Below are 16654 nucleotides of genomic sequence, written 5' to 3'. Positions count from 1 at the left end.
GTAGATCCCGATCCAGATCGGGGTGGAGTGGGAGAAGGAGTGGGGAGAGTGGGGGATCGGGGGGGAGAAGTGGGGGTTAGGGTTTCGGTCGGTGGACCGGGGGGTTAAGTGGTGGTGGGGTGGGCCGGCCTAGTCGGCCTGGTGGCCAGCTGGGCCAGTTGGCCCAGTGGGGGGGGGTTCTCCTTTTCTCTTTTCTTTTTTGTTTGTTTTAGTTTTACTTTTTGTTATTTGTCTTTTCTGTTTTATTTTAGTTACATATTAATTTTAGTTTAGTAAAATATGACTATAGCCCCTAAAATAACGTTTCAGAACAATCCATTACTGTAAAAAGTTTTGGCCCGATATAAAATAGTTTAGTATAAATACCAAAGGCGTTTAAATAGTTGTTTTTGCTACTATTTAAATCATTTTAGAGTATTTAAATATTTTATAAAAGTGTGGTTTCACCACAATAATCATCTGTGATTTATTTTCTACATTTTGAACACTTTAGTGTTAATATTTGAAAACTTTTATTGTTTGACTTGATTTTGATTTTGAATTCGAACGAGATTTGAATCATCATGAAACTAACAATAGTAATCGTGGTGATGTGGCATCATTAGTAGAGGTTTACTATAGCTTAATTACCCGGGCGTCACACTTTAGTCCCGGTTTGAGACACGAACCGGGACTAGTGCCCCCATGGGTCCCGGTTCGTGATTGAACCGGGACTAATGGGCTTATCTGGCTCGAACGTATGCCCTGTTTTCTACTAGTGGGGACCCTTTGGGAGGCGTAATCTTTTCAGCATGTAGAACACTCTACTCGTGTTGTGAAGCTCTGGAGGCAGAGTTGTGTGCTTGGATGGAAGGGTTATCTCTAGCGATCTAGTGAAGTGATCGTCCAGTGGCCATTGAGATGGATTCACTTATTGCTATAAAGTTGATCCAAGAGCAAGAGAAATATAGGTCTATTTATGCTTCATTAGTCAAAGAGATTAGATATCTCTTATCTCTCCGTGAAAGTTGTATTACTCATGTAAACCGAACTCAAAATCAAGTTAGTGATAGTCTAGCAAACTTTGCTCGTACCGAGGGAAGAACCATGACTTGGATTGGTTCAAGCCCCCCGACAGTGCTGGAGCTAGTCACCGCTCATTGTAACTCTTTGATGGCTTGAGTAATACAATATTTCCACCCGAAAAAACCCCCACCAGGGTTCAAATCCTGGTGCTCGCATTTATTCCTGGATTGGTTTCAGGATTTCGGGCGATGCGCATTAAGTGGGAGGAGACGTTCCCGTCGACGACGAGGTGCCTACGGCGACTTTGTAAATTTAAAGATGATATACCGGCTTAGTCTTTGGGAGGTTCTCGTAAGAGTAGAGTGTGCGTGTGTGCGTCATAGGGTGAGTATGCGCGTGTATATGAGCGCTTGCATCTGAACTGTCTTAAAAAATCAATCGATTAGGTTAAGGCTATGTTTGATAGTAAAGTATTAGAAAAACTAAAGTATCAAAAACTGCAATAATTTAGCCGGTAGGTACCCAAAACAATGGTTTTCATTTAACAGAGTTTTTCGGAGTATTCAGAATACAGAGCACGTGTTTGGCTACAACACATAAGACTAGCCACACTGGGAGTAACTTCAGCAGTAACATCGAGTCCAACTCAGCAAATTTTCTTATGTGGCAGTGAGTTAATGAGGAGAGAGGTAGTTATAGTAACTTAGCTAGTTACTATAACATCACATGTCCCCAATGCAATATGAGTCTATAACCTAATAAATGAAGCTTTGCATGTTACCACACTTATGTTACTACCCACTATGAAGGGAGTAACATAGTCTAGGGGTATGTGTATGTTACTAGTGTATGTTACTCACCATTGTAGCTAGTCTAATAATGTAAACTTTGCTGACAAGCCCTTAGGCAGTCGCATCTACCTAGCCATTATGGTAGCAATGCAAAAACATGCGCAGCTGGCCGGTTGTGTGCTCTTTCTGTTGCGCTAATCTAGGTAGGCATTCACGTCCATATGAACTGAGGAGCATGCACAGACGACGAAACGATATCTTGTATATTTTGAGAAAGTCCACCTGCAGCACGGCGTCGCCGGTTTACTCGCCAGGCGATGCGTCTTTTTTAGATCGAGCGACTTCGAGCGACTTGTTAGCACAGGAGGAAAGAAGATAACAACGCTGCTCTGTTTTTTTTTTAAAAAGGTCTGGAGTTCTTTTTTTTTATACAGAGAAAAAACCACAGTTTGCTCAATACTCCCTCCGTCTAGGTGTGTAAGTCATCTTACGAAAACCAAATAATCTCAAAACACTTAGGCGCAGTGCATTAAATTCTACCACGTTTCTTGTTTCTTGACATATCGACCAATAAGAGATGTGGGATGTGCATGCTTTTATTGACTTGAGACTACCAAACACGACATGCAGTGGTTAGTTTATTGCATGTAATGCTATTAATTAGCAAATGAACATTAAGTTCTCTCGTTTTCTCCTCCTCCTTGGCCATGGTGCACAATTTAAGATGACTTACTCACATAGACGAATAGAGTACTACAGTTTTAAAAGAACTGTTGTTAGGGGCAGTCAAACACCAAACGTTGCAATCAAAACCATGGTAATCTGAAAAACTGCAGTATTCTTAGAATACTGCAAAAATTACTGAGCTATCAAACGGGGCCTAAACAACCAAAACGCAACAATAAACTCTGTATTATTTTACCATTGTCAGGCCATCCATCCCAGATCTATGATTTTGCTTTCGCCCCACTGACATGTGGCCCCACCCTACAGGACCCGGTGACGCACCGATCACCAACCCATCCTATCCGCCCGCCCACGCCCTGGCACGACCTGGATCGCCCCGCATATTCGCATCTGACCCAAGAAACTCCGCATTTTACCATTTCCAGCCCAGCGCCGCCCGCCCGCACGCACGCGCAGCAGCGACTCGCCAAAATGGCCGGCCAAACCCCCCAAAAAACCTCGGGCTGGGTCGGTAGGCCAGCCGGGCCCGCGCCCCTCCACGTCCCGAACGCTCCAAACACGTCGAAACGTCCGCGTGGCGCGCTCCCACTGGCTCACGCCCCGAGCCGGCGCCCGCCATTGGCCAGTGACCGCAGGCCAGCGGTGCCAGCGTGGCACCCGTGCGTCAGCCTCAGGGCCCCTATTAAGCAGCGCCCCGGCGAAACCGATAGGGGAAGGGAAGGGGTTCCGATCGGATCGGGGAAAAGCTTCCACGAGCTCTCGACGACTGGTGGGTGTGAGCGCCGCCGCCCGAGATGGCGATCCGCCGTGGGTCCTCCTGCGCCGTCCTCGCCCTGCTCGCGCTCGCCTCCGTCGCCGCCGTCTCCGCCGACGTCTTCTTCCAGGAGAAGTTCGAAGGTGAGCTCGCCGCCCGCCGCTACCCCCGACCCGATTCCGATCTCGAGTGCTGTGTCGTGCTATAGTGGTGGTTGAGCTGCTGGCGTTGGCTTGTTCCGATCCGTGATCTGCGGGGGCTTGGCCGCATTTTGGTCCTCGCTGCTGGTTGTTAGGGATCTACTAGTGCTGTGCTGCTTCATGTTGAATTGTCTGCGAGTTTGCGCTTCCTTCTCCATTTTCGGGTAGTTGCTGCTGTGATCTGGAGGATCTGAATCTGACGCTAGGTTGGACTAGTCTGTTCTTCTATGACGTGAATGCGGTGACATGTCTGATCTCATAGCCGTTGCTCGTGCGCGTAGCTGGTGTATAATCATGCGGGTTTTAGTACTGGCGAAACGAAACCAATCTAGGTTCAGGGTTTAAGATCTTTCGTGGTCCACATGTGAATTGTAGACGCTGTTAAGTTTATGTCATTCACACCATTTCAGTTCGAGTGTTGTCATGATAGATCGTCCCAGTTTCATATAGTATCTGTCGGATCTATAAATAGGACATAGTATAAACGGCATTGCTCTGTCAGCTCATGTCAGCACTCTACAGAACCTGGGCCGTTAAATCCTATTCTTATATTTATCCTGCTAGTTTGAGCTAATTTAAGCATTCTTGACGGATTTTTATTGCCTGATCAGATGGTTGGGAAAGCCGGTGGGTCAAGTCTGAGTGGAAGAAGGACGAGAACATGGCTGGTGAATGGAACCACACATCTGGAAAATGGCACGGAGATGCTGAGGACAAAGGTGAATTACCCAAAGTTCTCTCCACATCATTCAAGGAAACTTTGACTTGATAATTTCTTTCTTACGGTTTACTGATGAAACCTTGATTCTTGAATCTTGATGTAGGTATCCAAACCTCAGAGGACTACAGGTTCTACGCCATTTCGGCGGAGTACCCTGAGTTCAGCAACAAGGACAAGACACTCGTGCTGCAGTTCACGGTGAAGCATGAGCAGAAGCTTGACTGCGGTGGTGGTTACGTCAAGTTGCTTGGAGGTGATGTTGACCAGAAGAAATTCGGTGGTGACACGCCCTACAGGTAGCTGTTGCCTTCTGTTCTTGTGCTGATGTGCCTCCCTCTGCTTAGTTTACTGAACTTGTACTTCTGTCCTGCAGCATTATGTTTGGACCAGATATCTGTGGGTACAGCACCAAGAAGGTTCACACTATCCTTACCAAGGATGGCAAGAACCATTTGATCAAGAAGGACGTGCCTTGCGAGACTGATCAGCTGTCGCACGTGTACACTTTGATCATCCGCCCTGATGCCACATACAGCATTCTCATTGACAACGAAGAGAAGCAAACTGGAAGCATCTACGAGCACTGGGATATTCTTCCTCCCAAGGAAATCAAGGACCCAGAAGCTAAGAAGGTACATTGTCGAATCTGCTTATACTTTTGGTGCTTGCTCTTTTCAAGTGCCAGAAGCTGATGTGTTTTGTGATTGCAGCCAGAGGACTGGGATGACAAGGAGTACATTCCTGATCCTGAGGATGTCAAGCCAGAGGTAGTTTTCTTTCCTTCTACCATATCGATAATAGCATGAATTGATGAATAATGAGTGATCATTACTAGCGCTTTGTATTAATGCCACTGGCTACTTCTCAGTTAGATGTAGATTTATTTGTGTTCTCTAGCAGCTCCTTTTTTTGTGCCTTGTACAGTGCAGTTAGAAACAATCCCCATATCTTCTTTTTGTGCAATATATTTGAGTATATGACTCATAGTTGGTCATTTTCAGGGCTACGATGATATTCCCAAGGAGGTCACCGATCCTGATGCTAAGAAGGTAGAAGTGTAGCTTGATATTTCATTGTATCTGATATGATGTACAACAATGTGTTTTAACATTCCTTGCTGTGATTACTTCAGCCTGAGGATTGGGATGATGAGGAAGATGGTGAATGGACTGCCCCAACCATCCCCAACCCAGAGTACAAGGGCCCATGGAAGCAAAAGGTATGCCTGTTTTTTCTGTCTATTCAGAAACACGTTAATTAGCAATGCATATTGCGATGTCTAATAAACTGTGTTTCATATGCCAGAAAATCAAGAACCCTAACTACCAGGGCAAATGGAAGGCACCTATGATTGCCAACCCAGGTATATTTTTACCTGGAACAGGACCTAGTGTCTCAGATTTAATATCTGGTTATGAAATGTTTTGGGTACTGAATTATATGACTAATGCTCATATATCTTTATTGTGCTTCACAGACTTCAAGGATGATCCTTACATCTATGCTTTCAACAGCCTGAAGTACATCGGAATTGAGCTGTGGCAGGTAGGTTCTGATTGCCAAGTAACTCTGTCAAATCTGTCAGGAAGACGGAACAAATATTCATTCCTTTTCTTATGTCTGCAGGTTAAGTCAGGAACTTTGTTTGACAACATTCTCATCACCGACGATGCTGCTTTGGCCAAGACATTTGCCGAAGAGACCTGGGCCAAGCATAAGGAGGTATGTTACATTTTACGTAGCATCATCTATCACATAGACATTTGATTGTTGATCCATCATGTACTAACGACGCTGAGTCTTGCAACTTGCAGGCTGAGAAGGCTGCTTTCGATGCTGCTGAAAAGAAGAAGGAAGAGGAGGTAAATTCCCTGGCCGTATTAATGTTTGCCTGGTTAATTGCTGCATGGGTATCAGCTAAAGTGTGATTTGCTCTGTTTTGTTACCCTGTTTATCGCTGCATATCAATCTGTGCATCAGTTTACAGGGCATTTTCCCTTCTCTCTTTCTTCGGTGCATTATGCCATAGTTTCCTGTTGGTCTTGCAGAAGCAATTAAATTTGAACAGTATACTCGCTCGGTCTGGAATTAGTTGATGCTCAAATGGATGCCTCTAGCTAGATACATGCGTTAATTGACAGTATCATCTGTTTCTGGTATATATCTGTGCTGTGTTACGCCCGTCAACACCTAGCTGGAAATCTCTGCCCTTAATTGCTATTATTATTACTATTATTTGTCGTCTGGTTTGTCGAGCATTGTTATTGACTAACAATGTTACCTGTTTGTTACCAGGATGCTTCCAAGGCTGGTGAGGACGATGATGACTTGGATGTAAGCTTTGGCCTGAAGAATCCTAATGTTATTACCTTTGAGAACATTCTTGATCAGCCAGACCTAAACTTATCTGGTCTTTGTTGACAGGATGAGGAAGCCGACGACGAGGACAAGGATGACAAGGCTGGGTCTGATGCGGAGTCTGACGACGAGAAGCACGTAAGTTGCCCCCTTTCATTCATGCGTTTTCCGTTTTATAATCTGTTCTTCTCCTGTTCTTGTTTGCTCACCCTGCCTTGCCTTGCGATTTGCTTTTGCAGGATGAGCTCTAGATGGATGGCGAGGAAGGATGAGAGGAGGCCGCCTGCCTTCCAGGATTTATTAGTTGTCTCTCATTATGATGTTCCCCTTTTTGTGATCAGAAACTTGACAAGTTACTGTGTGTAGAAGAACAACATCACCGTGGGATCTTTGTAGCGCTTTTGTAGTCCAATTTTTACCGGAAGGGAACTTTATAGTCGTTAAACGAGCAAAAAATAAAAAAAATTCGTGCACTTGTCTGTCTGCATCCTTTGGCACTGCGTACATGCTACGACTGAGACGTCAAGTTGGTGCTTGGTCTAACTCTCTGTTGCGGCCTGGCATCATGTTCAGACTTGAGAGTATGTTTTGCACTATGTAGATGCACCAGAGTATGATAAGTAGCAAACCCGATTGATGTTCCACATTTCTCACTGGGACACACGACGCTTGAGCGACTTGAGATATAACCAGGAGCAACCGAGCCAGGTCATTGATAAATTACACCGTGTTATATCTCTAATAGATGATGTGAATAGCTCGGGATCACATTTTTACATCATGTGATGGCAAAAAGGCCTCCTTGAATACTTCAATAGATGATGTACATGCAAATATTTTTACTCCAGATTTGCTCTAGTAGATGTATAAAGAAAACTTGATGATGCAAATTTTGCTCAAGCCGCGTGGTCCTCTGGTGGTAAACTTTGCTCTAGAGCATCAAGTGATGCTAATTCGGAGCAAATGTAAGTTAATGGAAGTTTGCCATGAAGTCAGTTACACTCAATAAACAAAATGATTCATGTAAAATTTCTAACATCATGTAAAATTCGATAAAATACTACGCAACTTTCTTTTTTGAACACGTGCATACACTCACCCCTATGAACACACACACGCACACCCTACCCCTATGAGCACCTCCGAAAGACCGAGCCGGCATATCATCTTGAAATTTACAAAGTCGCCGTGTCGTCGACGGGAACGTCTCCTCCCGCCGAATGCGTATCGCCGGAAATCCTGAAATATATCCAGAAATAAATGCGCGCACCAAGATTTGAACTCCGATGGGTTGGTTCGCAAATACTACATATGATTTTTTGGATGGACAACAACATATGTCTAAAGTCACCTAGAAATGTCAGAATATTTGTTGATGTTCATCCACAAAAATATTAGGATTGTTTTTTTGATCTTTAATCCTTTTTTTTGTGTGTGTGGAATTTACAGTTTGTGCATTTGTGCTTGGGATTAGAGCAACACTTCCGAAGATCAAAGGGCTATTTATGCCTCTTTCGTCCGCATCAGTATAGCACTGATCACAACTGAATCACAATGACGATAATGCATACTCACTGATCACAACCAATGGAAATCAGCGTCGTATAAAATGTGCCCATGTGAATGCCGCGCCCATTAGCAGACATCATCGTCGCCACTATACATCCTCCTACTGCTAGGATCGAGGATCACAAGAGCAAAATGTCAGTCAGCAATGGCTGGCATTCGCCCGATGATACCGATCGAGCGAGAGGAATCATCGCAACCCCGTCGGCCCACGCCTCGCGCTTCAGGCATGGCAAGGCGAGCACAAGCATCTCTTCGAAACCTATGACTCAATAGAGTGTGCTCGACATTGACGAGTTTTTATATGCACAGGGCCCCTAGGTCTGGTAGAGGCACTGCAGACTTGCGTTCCTTTACGGGCGCTGCCTGGACTGGTTCTTTCTTCTTTTGCTTCGCCTTCCCTTTCTGGACCTTCGCTTGGCCGCCGCCTTTGTTCCTGATGGCGTCAAGCAAACATAGGCGGGCATTAGCAGGTTTATACTTACTGATAATCTCTCAAAAGGGCTTTGTTTGTTGGACGTAAATGTGTAACTGATGGTAACCATGAAAATGTGATCTAAAGAGTGCTTGACAGATGAATATTGGCGCTACTCAATACATGAAAATGTGTTCTAAGAGCCTTTTCTTTTCATCAAACTACTGTTTGGACTTCATAATCAGCATAGAACAAGTGGACACGCGGCATGCAAGGACCCTGGAGATGTTTTTTGTTTTTCTAGCAGAAATTATCAGAAGAATGTTTGCCATGGAAGAAACAGAAAAGAAGCTCACAAGTAGTTAGAAGACTAAGAGAGGATGGGAACATTCAGAAGTCATACTTTGGAGGTTCTTTCGACGGTACAGCCGTGGCTAAACTACAAGAAGCCTTGTGCTTCTTTGCAGATCCACAAGAGCACTCCTTGGTTTTTGAGTTTTCCTGTAAAAAAGCACAAGGAAGGGGTAATTCGCATTATTATCCAATAAACATAGTTGAAGAATTTTTTAAGGCAATTTAACATTGGGAATATTAGTCAAGACATGTCCACATGGTAGTTACATTCTTAGCATGTGGATTTTTGGATTTCTGAGCCGCTTCGTCTTTACTAGAACAACTCTCTTCTTCCTCCTTGTGCTCAACCGTTGGGTCCTCGTTCTGGGATGTGCTAAGCTTAAGCTCATCTCCTACGGAATATACAAACTCTGATCATCCAGGAAATATGCACAGTAAATGAACGAGTCAGTATCCAACTGTTCCTGAATTAGTTAATTCAGGAATTCAGAACCTCCCAATGCGATAAAAGAACAAATCCTACAATTCCTACATGGGAGATTTCTGGGGACTTGACACTAATGTACCTAGTACACTAAAATTTTCCTTCACCTTACTATTTACTGACACTTAATCAGACCCTGTAAAATATATTAGTTCCTTAACAGCTCGAAACCAATTTAGAGAACCAAACCTTAGTCGAACAAGGATGGCAACTCAGATAGAAGCTAAAAGCCTAAAAGTGTTGACTTTTATAAGTATTTATTCAAGGTCTACACTACAGTCCTTCTCAGATATCACCGAAAGATCTATTACCTTGCCATCACAACAACCAGAAATTCACCAAAAAATAGCAATTTGTACCCACAAAAAGTCTATAGCGCAACATTTCTGGTTATCACATACAACTCTAGTACAGACCCACCAATTATATGAATGTTAACTAACATATGAAAAATGCATGCAGAACAGCAAAGTAGCCTATATTTTGGCAAAAACCAGTGAATGATTGAGCATTCCCAACCATCTTTTGACAGTATTGTGTTCACAATGATTCTAGAAAGGAGTGTTTTCTTCATAATAAGCAGCAGATCGTTACGTGTAGCACACACCCAGAACATCTAGATTGCTATAGCACCAATCAGCTTTCTACAGTATTAAAACCTTTGGAAATTTCAGGTGTGAATGAGAAATGCTTACAACATTAAGTGAACCGGACCAATAACACTGGATTTTTTTTTTGGCAAAAAGCTAAGAATACTGGAACAGGACTTCACTCTAAAAACTGCACTTGTAACCAAAATAGCGATTTTTTATAGTAAATGTCATCAGTTCTAAGTCTTTTGTAAAGATGGGGATATCAATTACTAGAAGCCACCCCAAGTCCAATATGGTGATCCACATCAAGATCACAAATGGGTTAGATAGTGGCATTACGATGTAAAACTGTTGCGAAGACAGAGGCCATATAAGAGTAGTTCAAGGCTCACCGTTGCATGCATAGTCCATATAAGGATCTCCGTCCACATTATCAGAACTCATTGCAAATCGCTCGGCTATCATGTACGCAATAGCAGAATCAACATCGCCATCCAATTGACCCAAAACCTGCAAGACAATTACTAATGACGTCCAAAGATGATGATTGCTAACAATCACAGAAAGCAAATGCACAAATGCAATGCAATAATGGCAATTAATCATAAAATTCATACATGTTCAACTGCAGCAACACTAGAACATCCAGTGCCAGCCATGACCAGTTTAACCGATGTATCATCATAGGCCGCCACATGTCGCTCGGCTATCATGTACTCAATAGCAGAATCGACATCGCCATCCATTTCACCCAAAACCTGCAAAAGAATTATTAATGCCGTCCAAAGATAATGACTGTTAACAATCAACGTAAATCAAGTGCACACATGCAGTGCAATATTCAAAGTTAACCATGCAATTCATACATGTTGAACAGCAGCAACATTAGAACAGCCAGTTCCAGCCATGACCATTTTAACTGATGTATCATCATAGGCTGATCTGTTTGAAGATTTCTTTGAGTCTTTCGCTTTCGTTTGAGCATTGTTGCTGGTGCTGGCTACATTGGAATCTGTCTGCAATTTAATAATAAAAAACATAAATCGACCACAGTAAGTAAAAGCATAGTCAGTGGTCCCCAAAGACAACAGTAGTCCATTGTTCTCCCAGAACAGAACAGAATAGAACAGAACTGTTAACAATTTTCACAGTAAAAGACCTTGATAACAACTGGCATTGCAGGACCTTGGCATGGATCTTCAGTAAGCCTGACACTATTGTAGTGCTCACCGTGATGATAAGATCTAAATTCACACAAATTAGATGTAACATGAGAACTATGTCCACTACGAACAATAATAACAGTTTAGTTACAGCTCAATCACATAATATGAGAACTATGTCCACTACGAACAATAATAACAGTTTAGTTACAGCTCAATCACATAATAATATGTTAACTTACAAATGAACCATATTGCTAGCTTCACGGCCAGAGAAGTTGTTTATGTACCACCGCGGCGAGTTAAGCTGTAAAACAAACAGTAATGACACAGCTGTGAATCAAAAGTCATATCATGAAAATCCTGCATCAAATAGCATCGAATCGAAGTGCATAAAAAGTGGCATACTACTGATCTTACAAACTATAAAAGGTTCTATTGCATAAATAAATCACAGGGATCAGAAAGGCAATCTTGCACTGAAAATTAATTACCATGTGGATGCAGATGTTTCTTCCCGTGACAAGAGACCCCGCCTGCAACTCCATATTGCCGGCCCAAGTGCCGTCCTTCATCATGGAGTCGCAGTAGTCATCGAACGGCACCTCGTCCTCGATGAAGGGCTCGAACTCCTCGCGGTGTTCCTGCAAGTTGGACGCAACAAGGATCATCACAAAGTGTCATAGCCCTGCGCACCTTCAGCGATTCCGCGTCACGCCTAATTACCCCACCGTGAAATCCTAACTGGCATTGCAATTTGGAAGTAGTTACTTGCTACAGTACACAAAGAGTTCGTCTGACTGCATATATATATACCAGGATGTAGTGCACGACCATCTCCCGGTACTTGATGTGCTGCCCCTCGTCGCCCTCCAGCTGGTCGCCCATCGCCCTGCAGACTACCATGAGTAGTCATATAACTCAAAGAGACAGCCGCAGCAGCCATCTTTTTTTTTATCAAGAGGAGCAAAGAATCTGAAGAAAACCTGAAGAAGCAGTTGCCGTCGGCGGTGACCTCGACTATCTTGAGCCCGAAGGAGCCCAGCTGCGCCCTGAACTCCGACATGTCAGCCTTCTTCCCGATCTTCTTCTCCTGCAGAGCAAAAAGAAAAAAGAAAAGAAGCGGCCTGAATCCTCCGGCCCCGGGAAATCGACACAGTAATCGGAGGCGACGCATCGGTCGTTACCGCTGCGTCGCGCTGCTTCGGCTTGCGGGGCTTGGACGCCGCCGCCGCCTTCTTCTTGCCCTGGGCCATGGGGGACTGCTTCGGCGGAGCCTGCCTGAGGAATCGGCGGTTGCGGCGGCCGGCGGGAGGTGGGGGCTACTGAAGTCCGCCGGAGACGGGACAGAGAGAGGGGATCGGAGGAGGAAAAGATCGGCCCGGGCCGGCTCATGGGCTTAAATAAATATTGGCCGGAGACCCGAAGTGTTTACAGAGGCCTGACGTGTCGGGCTGGGCCGGGCCGGGCCCTGCTACCGTTTCACCCAGGCCGTTGGAGATTAGGTCGCGCGCCGCCGGCAGAAACCCAGCCTCCTCTCCTCCTCCTCCTCCTTCCACCGGAGCGGCCGCCTCGAGCTCCCCTTCCTCGACGGCGCCGTCCTCCTCCCCCGCTCCCTTCCACCGGACCAGCGCGGAGCGGAGATCCGTCCGGTTGCCTGAGCCCTTTTGGTGTAAGGAATCCCTAGCCCTGCCTGGTTTGCCGTTCGTTTCGATTCCTTTCTGCGCGCGCCAGATTTGGTTCCACCGGCCCTGATGCTAGGCGCATTGATCCGTGGTGGTGTTGCTGTAAAATTCGAGCCATTTTCTTCTGCAGGAAAGCGTAGGAGAGAGGAGGGCAACGCAAAATGGCAGCACTCCTCAGGTCAAAGTGTTCCTCAGGTACCCAACTTCTGAGCCTTCTCAAAGTCTTGCTACTTGACCACCTTAGGCGGTCCAAACTTGACATTCCTAGCAGTTACTTGATATTGTAGCAGATAATAGTCAGTTTATATGGAATTCGATCGAACATGCATCTTCGCCACATGTCATGTTTTTGTGTTATCAGTTGTATTAATCTTTGCAAAGATCGAAATTGCTCGCATGCAATCTGTGATTGGCGGCATTGGTGCGAGAAGAACATGGTATGTTAATACCTTGGAGAAAAATCATGACTGCTAGTTAAACCTCGGTCTGAATGGTCTGCTACTTGAGCCTTAGCCACTCCAAACTTCAGACTATGTGTTTGCCTAAAAAAAAGATTAAACAACTATAACTTAAATGCTTATAGGGATGTCATCATATGGTGATTATGGCTAACTCTATAACTTAAATGCTTAAACACCTCTCCATAAGAAAATGATCAGGTGGGAGTATCAGGGAAGCCTGTATCTCTAGTCAAATCTTTTCTCAGGATTCCTTTGAAATGTGACCAGTTGCTTTTGGTTTGTGATGCTTAGCAAAATAACATGACGCAAACACTTTTCTTGGTCTATGTAGTTGGGCGTGCTATGATGGGAAGCCTTGGAAACAATCTGTACGGGGGCGCTACCTCGTCTATTGAAACGGTGGCAAGACCATCCCGTTCTGATGCCCTCTGCCAGGTATTGATGCTTCCTTCAAACCACAAATGCTTGTTTTGTCAGTCATAAGAACCAACATGACCTTTTTAAGTCACGTGGTAACTTTTTGTCGTGAGCACTCAAAAGTTCCATACAATGTGTATATCTTCTATTGCTCCGATGATATCGATGATCCGGTATTACCTAGGTAGTTTGTTAAATCGTTGAATAGCTTGTGTTACTATTGCTGCCAAGATCTGGGATTTTTCTTTGGTTGCCTTAATTGTCTACAATGGGGTTACAAGCTAGATATCTGTGACTTGCTGAACTCCATTCTTTGGAGTTCTTTTCATGAGGCATTCTCTAAGCATTTTTCTTTGCTCCGTTTTCTCTAAACTGGAAGAGGGCCATAATGTAAGAGTTTGAAATGATGCAAAACTAACAGGGTAATTGCTTGAACTGAGTATGCATAATTTTCTTGAGGTACTTGTTTATCTAGCCACAGATGTTTTCCAAGTAGAGAGTGGTGGTAACACGCATTCCTGCTCTGGTTTCAGCAAATCAGAACATTCATCCAGATGAGAACAAACCTCAAGGTGGTCGACAACTCCGGAGCCAAGCGGGTTATGTGCATACAGTCCCTTAGGGGGAAGAAAGGAGCGAGGCTCGGGGACATGATCATCGGCTCTGTCAAGGAAGCGCAGCCTCGTGGTAAGGTCAAGAAAGGAGACGTGGTCTATGGGGTGGTTGTCCGTGCTGCCATGAAGAAGGGACGCAGCGATGGCAGCGAGGTCCAGTTCGATGACAATGCAATCGTCATTGTGAACAACAAGGGCGAGCTGATTGGCACCCGCGTCTTTGGTCCTGTCCCCCATGAGCTCAGGAAGAAGAAGCATCTCAAGATCCTGGCACTGGCCGAGCACATAGTTTGAGATATCTATCTGCTGACCTGTATCTAGCTATTAGTTCCGCAGAATGAAATGGACATCTCCAGGATTTTACCTGAGATGTTTTGGTTCTCTATTGCTACTCTATTCCACCTTTGCTTTGGTTATTTCTGTTTGCCAATAATCTCTGTTCTTCGATGGAACCGAAGTGTGTTGTTGACAAACCAGACAAGGATATGTGTACTTTGCTCGTTATAGGACCTGACCAAACATCTCACTACATGAAGAGTGGAGTATTTTTTACCCCACAAAATATACTTAATCTCCGCATAATATCCTTATATTCTAACGTAGTTTGAGATATCTATCAGCGTCGTTTTATCTCCCTTTTAGTTTCGCATAATGAAATGGGCATCTCCAAGGTTCATGGGATGTTTTGGTTGTCTCTTGCTGTTAGTGTATTTCATCTTTTCTGTCGTCATTTGTGTTTTCAAAAATATCTATTCCAAAAGGAGAATATGCACCGGTGAAGCTGTAGTGAGTGCTCAATCGGTTCTTCTATGTTCAGTAATTACTAATTACACTGCATGGCATCTTAACATTATTTTGTGATCGTAATATTTCCATGTTCTTCTGTTACGATGTAAAAACGTTTGGATTATATCCACCTTATTTTTTTTGTAAATACATAGACAATTTTTCTATGATATACATACATTTTTCTTCTTTTCACTTCAAAATATTTAGTTATTTTTTCAATTAATCTTCTGTAAAATCACTACTTGGGGGTAAACACATGAATATTTCTTTATGAAATGTACAGTTTTTTTTTGTGGAACACTGGCACATTTAAAAAAAAAACATGAACACCTCACTTAAGACATACCAATATTTTCTTTTAACATAGAAGAACATTTATATGAAATACACGAGCATTTTTGTAAGAATGCATGTACATCTTATTTTTGTTATATACAAACTGTTTTTTTGCAACACATGAATATTTATGTACATTTTTTGTAGAAATATATGAATGTTTTTTTTCTGAAATACATGAATATTTATTTTAATATACATGAATGTTCTTTTTTGTGGAGATGCAAATATTGTTTCTCCCATCACATAAACATTTTTACCATAAAATTAGTAAGGACATATATTTTGAGATATGTAAAGAAAATTGTGCATCTTATTTTTTTGGGAGAATTGTATCACCTTTTTAATTTTTTTTTCCAGAGAGATCATCTTTTTTTTTAGTTTTTTTCCTGAGACAGAAGAAATTGTATCACTTAATAAGCCACACCCAATTTTATTTCTTTTGAGGTAAAGCCACACCACGTGTAAGCCCATGTAGAAGTGCTGCAGGTGAGGCGGGCTGTTGTTCGCCGAAATCACTAATTAAGGAGTATTCCTTGCGGAGATCACTCCAACTTTCCCAGGTTGCGACAAGTGGCGCGCTGCATGTGCATCACTTGTCGCAATCTGGGAGTTTCCCTTTTTTCGTAGATTCATTTATTCAAAATGTTTTATCTCTTAAACCGTGCGTCCAAATCTTGAACCGCTTTCGTCATTGGATTCCTCGCGTCGAGATCTTCAAAACTAGATCCCATGTTGATAGGTTTTGATGAACCTTTTTTTTCAAAAAAAACCGGATAAAAAAACCGATGAAAAAACCGAACCGGAAACTTGAGTTTTTTTTCCTTTCCGAAAGAGGCACGCCCGTGCCTCTGACGAAATCACAACCGTGCCTCTCGCGGAAACAAAACCATGCCTCTCACGAAAGAAAAAAAAATAGAAAACGTGTTTTTTTTTCCTTTTTTGAAAGAGGCACGTCCGTGCCTCTCGCGAAAGCACAACCGTGCCTCTGTCGGAAACAAAACCGTGCCTCTTGCGAAAGAAAAAAAACCCCAGAAAACACGTTTTTTACCCTTTCCGAAAGAGGCACGCCCGTGCCTCTCGCGAAAGCACAACCGTGCCTCTGGCGGAAGCAAAACCGTACCTCTCGTGAAAGAAAAAAAAACGCGTTTTTTTCCTTTCCGAAAGAGGCACGCCCGTGCCTCTCGCGAAAGCACAATCGTGCCTCTGGCGGAAGCAAAACCGTGCCTCTCGCGAAAGTAAAACAAAACAGAAAACGCGT

General features: G+C 43.6%; 3 protein-coding genes across 6 annotated transcripts; 2 read left to right on the top strand and 1 right to left on the bottom strand.

Moving 5' to 3' along the window:
* The first annotated feature begins 3191 nt into the window (after window positions 1-3191).
* LOC119366285 (calreticulin) lies at window positions 3192-6999 on the top strand. 2 transcript variants are annotated; one of them, XM_037631992.1, is made up of 14 exons: window positions 3193-3380; window positions 4049-4156; window positions 4262-4454; window positions 4532-4790; window positions 4869-4925; window positions 5160-5207; window positions 5291-5377; window positions 5464-5521; window positions 5636-5703; window positions 5785-5880; window positions 5973-6020; window positions 6454-6492; window positions 6583-6654; window positions 6756-6999. In XM_037631992.1, the coding sequence occupies exons 1-14, from the start codon at window positions 3278-3280 to the stop codon at window positions 6765-6767; spliced, it is 1248 nt and encodes a 415-aa protein (XP_037487889.1). In that variant the 5' UTR covers window positions 3193-3277; the 3' UTR covers window positions 6768-6999. The 2 variants fall into 2 exon arrangements, with proteins under 2 accessions (XP_037487891.1, XP_037487889.1); XM_037631994.1 differs by lacking the exons at window positions 4869-4925; window positions 5160-5207 and having other exon boundaries at window positions 3192-3380.
* A 1004-nt stretch (window positions 7000-8003) lies between these two features.
* On the bottom strand, window positions 8004-12454 carry LOC119366284 (OVARIAN TUMOR DOMAIN-containing deubiquitinating enzyme 7-like). Of its 3 annotated transcripts, none has more exons than XM_037631989.1 (12): window positions 12279-12454; window positions 12078-12184; window positions 11908-11983; window positions 11586-11735; window positions 11334-11398; window positions 11088-11172; window positions 10795-10944; window positions 10546-10686; window positions 10321-10438; window positions 9119-9261; window positions 8901-8998; window positions 8004-8518 (listed from the first exon to the last, which is right to left on the bottom strand). In XM_037631989.1, exons 1-12 carry the CDS (start codon window positions 12345-12347, stop codon window positions 8383-8385), a joined length of 1338 nt encoding a protein of 445 aa, XP_037487886.1. In that variant the 5' UTR covers window positions 12348-12454; the 3' UTR covers window positions 8004-8382. The 3 variants fall into 3 exon arrangements, with proteins under 3 accessions (XP_037487886.1, XP_037487887.1, XP_037487888.1); XM_037631990.1 differs by having other exon boundaries at window positions 9119-9243; XM_037631991.1 differs by lacking the exon at window positions 12279-12454 and having other exon boundaries at window positions 11908-11990.
* A 141-nt stretch (window positions 12455-12595) lies between these two features.
* Window positions 12596-14792, top strand: LOC119366282 (50S ribosomal protein HLP, mitochondrial-like). The gene is made up of 4 exons (XM_037631988.1): window positions 12596-12763; window positions 12907-12971; window positions 13569-13672; window positions 14188-14792. The coding sequence occupies exons 2-4, from the start codon at window positions 12938-12940 to the stop codon at window positions 14560-14562; spliced, it is 513 nt and encodes a 170-aa protein (XP_037487885.1). The 5' UTR covers window positions 12596-12763; window positions 12907-12937; the 3' UTR covers window positions 14563-14792.
* The last annotated feature ends 1862 nt before the right edge of the window (window positions 14793-16654 follow it).

The sequence above is a fragment of the Triticum dicoccoides genome, chromosome 2B (assembly GCF_002162155.2).
Source record: "Triticum dicoccoides isolate Atlit2015 ecotype Zavitan chromosome 2B, WEW_v2.0, whole genome shotgun sequence".
NCBI classification, from domain to species: domain Eukaryota; kingdom Viridiplantae; phylum Streptophyta; class Magnoliopsida; order Poales; family Poaceae; genus Triticum; species Triticum dicoccoides.
This window is presented reverse-complemented; position numbering and strand designations above follow the sequence as displayed.